The 4,241-nt window shown below is 34.5% G+C and overlaps 1 protein-coding gene across 1 annotated transcript in view; it reads left to right on the forward strand.

Annotated features, from left to right (window-relative positions):
- LOC108690813 (PDZ domain-containing protein 4) overlaps positions 1-4,241 on the forward strand; it is a 329,783-nt gene that overhangs the window by 188,568 nt on the left and 136,974 nt on the right. Inside the window, exon 2 of the mRNA XM_018198313.1 lies at positions 260-643. Coding sequence (XP_018053802.1) covers positions 260-643 — 384 coding nt within the window. The remainder of the gene's footprint in view (positions 1-259; positions 644-4,241) is intronic.

Consider the following 4,241-nt stretch of genomic DNA (forward strand, 5'->3'; position numbering starts at 1 on the left):
ATTTAATATTATTATATTTATAATTTAATATTTTATCTTAATGATTTGCTTGAAAAATTGATCGATCTTTAGCAAGAGGTGGACCTGTTTTAATTTTGAATATCACAGAAACAGTAAAAGGCCACCGCCTAGTTGTTAAAGTAGAATTATTTAGGATTATAACAACATAAATCAAGATCATTGGAGATGGATCCTTTATTTATAAAATATTTTATTTATAAAATCGATAAACTTTACATACTGATATGTTTATTTTTAGGTGAACGGAAAGGATATTTCAAACTCTAGTCACGAAGATGCAGTACGCTGTTTTCAATTGGCTCAAGAGCCAATTATTGTAGAGGTTCTTAGACGACAACCCAGTGGACATCAACAAGTGCCTCACCCGCCATTCAAAGTACATGAAAATATCACGCGTCAAGATAAGAATGAGACGACGAACGAAAGAAGTGTGACAAATAAACAAATATGTAACAATGTCGTCAACAAGGACAATATGACATGCAATTTGATATCTACTTCAGTTCAAACGGACTGGGCTGGACTCATAGAAGTAGAAGAGTTATTTCCGGTTCCTTTCGTCGTTGAAGAACAAGAAAACGATAATTTCGAGGATCTTCTTACTCACGACATCGATTTTGAGGTATTGTAATATTTAAAATTATTTAACAACCGAATTTAATTTTTTAAGATTATGAAAATATATGAACATTAATTAAAAATTTTATTTATCTCACTGTCAGTATAGTCAGTAATAAAATAACACTTTTATGGGACTTGAATAAACGAAGCGTCTTTCAATGGATTTTTGTTTGCTGAAAACAAATCCGATCACCTAATAATACATCAAGTTTCCGAAAAAATCATAATATAAAATGTGTTAAAATTGGCATTTTTGGCAATTTTTAACATTCTTTTACAGTCAAAGTAAATTTCTTTCGATATATTTCTGAAAAGATAAAACCTTTGATTTTTTTGTCGGTTGGTATATTACGTTATATTGGTGTGCTGATTACAAATATAATCATGAAAATTACTAAGTGACAAGGTCACTTTCAGAGTCAAATATAAAAAAGATATTTTTTTACATTTTTCATATTTAATCTTGAACATGATATTGCCACCAATTTTCATAGCCATTCTTTATCAGCACTAAAATACAGCAATATATCAATTGATATCAAAATCAGAAGTAACTCACTTCGTCTCCCAATCCCCCTCAAAAATAAAATCATTGGTAATTTTTTAGGTAAATATCGAAAAAAGGAGCAACCTTGATCTTGATGTTGTCAAGATCATTACTGTAAATGATTTCGGATTGGTAATCATTCTTCGTTTAAAAGTTACTAATAAAATAAATTTTTAAATAGCTCATTTCTACTATACGCTATAACACTAACAACTACTCTATACCTCTGCTTACGTAATAACTTTCCATACGAAGCATGGGAACGCACGACTTCCATGAGAAGCGACTTTTACTCTATCTTTCCCCCTCTTTAAAGGCACATGACTTCCATGCGAAGCGACTTTCTATGCGAAAAGACTTCCACTTTCTTATTTCTATTTTATATGAGGAGAGGAGAGGGATGGAATTCGCTTCGCATGAAAAGTTGTATTTCCTTAATCAATCTATCCTATACCTCTTTTTCTGCCTAGAATTATATGACTTTCCTCATTTAAAGCAGGAAATAAGAGGCTTCTACCATTATAATAAACAAGCTTTAAAGATTAAACATTAATCCTTTGTTATTCTTTTTCTATTATTTCACGAAATATTTCTTAGTCTTCTTCAGTCGTGTTTAAAAATAAATAAAAACTCTTAACAATAATTATAAGAACATATTAAAACCTGATAAATTAATTTCGGTAACGGTATATAAAAGTATTAATCGGATCAATTCATCTACAATCACAATATGCATTACTAACTCAACCATGTTATACTGAGTCTAAATTCTAAAACGTATATAACGTATAAACATGTACTAGCACCACATTAGATGTGGATAAAATCTGAGGTCTCAAAATTATCACGCATAAGCGAACATTCGCGAGAACTACATGAGAAATAAAATCTATCGCCGGTATGCAATGAATTTAAATAAAGAAATGACGTTATTAGAGTCGATTACCTTGATGCGAATCGGAGCGGATCTCTAGCACAGATTACAGTTATTTGGCAATCAACTATTCGGATTATAATTATTCGGAGTCGCAACAAAAAGTCTCGATTGGTCAATATCCAAATGAAATATAAAGTAATTCGACTGTGGTAAGAGGGCAAGCGCCAGTCGTATAATTAATATTTCCTTAGAAAAAAAGGGCGAATGACACGTGGCTCGTAACTCGCTAACTTACATGACAGCCATTAAATCGATTGCTCGAAATCTCAGAAACCTTAATGCATGATCTATCTGACGCCAAGAACTCGCAATCGGCGACAAGAATGGCAATGTTCGTCTCACCCAATGACTCCTTGTACCTTCCAATATCCTTGAAACGAATCTTAAGTTTTGCTCTCGATGGTAACTCTGGAATCATGCGCTCTCTCAATTTTCCTTGACTCGGCCAATACGAGTGCTGATCGGAATTTTTTAGTGGATTTATGCAAGCCGTTCAGCCCCCTTTTAATCGGGGGCCTTGTCACGCGCTGATTGACCCTTATTAGTCACGCGGCCTCATAAATCATACAAGTCCCCGCGGGCTGCAAATCCTTGCACTTCAAGGTGCGCAATATAATTTGAAGCTGGGCTCTTGTGTCGCCTGCAGCCTCTGAGTTATTCGAACTGGCTTGAAAAGTTCTGACAAGCTTCGCTATTGGCATCAAGGTATCTTTCTTCTTCTTAATCATCTACTCGTTTCGGGTGTAGTCACATCGTGGAGTTTGTATAAATTTCTTTTCTCTTCTCTTCCGATTCGCGGTCATTCTAACACACTGAGCGACAGACCCCTGTGTTGACCATGTGGTTCATGTATCTAGTTGGTGATCTTCCTCGACTATTGGAGCCTTCCACTCTACCTTTATTTATAGATTATTAGTTTCTCTGGCCGTCCTTACGGATTACATGCCCAAAAAAAAACTGATTCTCTCTGATACGAAGTATCAGCTATTTTTCTTCATGCTTTCCAGTTGTTCCAAAATTGATTGATTTAACCTTCTAGCAACCCATGATATGCGCAACATCCTTTTCTAACAATGCATCTCAAATACATCAATAGCACGATTAGCAGTTTCTTTTAGTTTCCAGCATTTAAATCCATATAGGAAGAAAAGACGAAGCTTCCTATCAGACGTATTTTGATTGATGTCGTCAAGGATTTTTTCCAGTTTTTGTTAATTTTGCCACTTGATGATGGCTATATTTTTTTTCATTTCCTCACTGCATCCACCGGTATTTGTGATTAGGGCTCCAAGATAAACATATTTCTGGACTATTTTATATTGTTTATCTGTTTAATTTCTATATACAGTTGTTATTGGGTTTGTCCACGATCATTTTTATTTTACTCTTGTTGAGACTTGCCTGTTCAACTCTATGCAGCAATGTTACTAGTTCTTCCGCACCGGCAAAGAGGATAGTGTCATCAGCATACCTCAAGTTGTTCATCTTTATGCCATATAGATATACCGTCATTTCATCCTTCTTGCCTTCCTTATGATGCATTCGCCGTAGGTGTTGAAGGAAATGGGAATAAACACGCATCCTCTTAACCTTTGCCAACATGGAAACAATCTGTCAGTTGTCCATTCAATTGCCATTGCTTTATACAACGATGTTGTTCTCGTAGAAATTCTTTATTAGAGTAAAGTGTAATGGAATTCCCACTTCGGAGAGATACTGCCACATTCTTTCCCATTGTACGCAATCAAAAGCCTGTTGTAGTCTATAAAGCATATACATATATCAATGTATAAAAAGGTAAAGAAGCCGATGTTCGTGCTGTACTATTTGTACTATAATATTTATGTAATAATATTATCATAAAATAACAATGAAACAACACACATACATACATACATTTACATACATACATTTCGATCTTTTTATCAGGTCATCTTCAATGCGATAAAAATTTAACGCAGATTTTACATATCAATATCTTCTTAAACTTGACTTCATATCAAGATTGTTTCGCAGATTGAAATGATCATAATTCCTTGTGGAGAATGTGTGTGTGTGTGTGTGTGTGTGTGTGTGTGTGTGTGTGTGTGTGTGTGTGTGTGTGTGTGTGTGTGT

This window comes from Atta colombica, unplaced genomic scaffold (genome assembly GCF_001594045.1).
Source record: "Atta colombica isolate Treedump-2 unplaced genomic scaffold, Acol1.0 scaffold37, whole genome shotgun sequence".
NCBI lineage: Eukaryota > Metazoa > Arthropoda > Insecta > Hymenoptera > Formicidae > Atta > Atta colombica.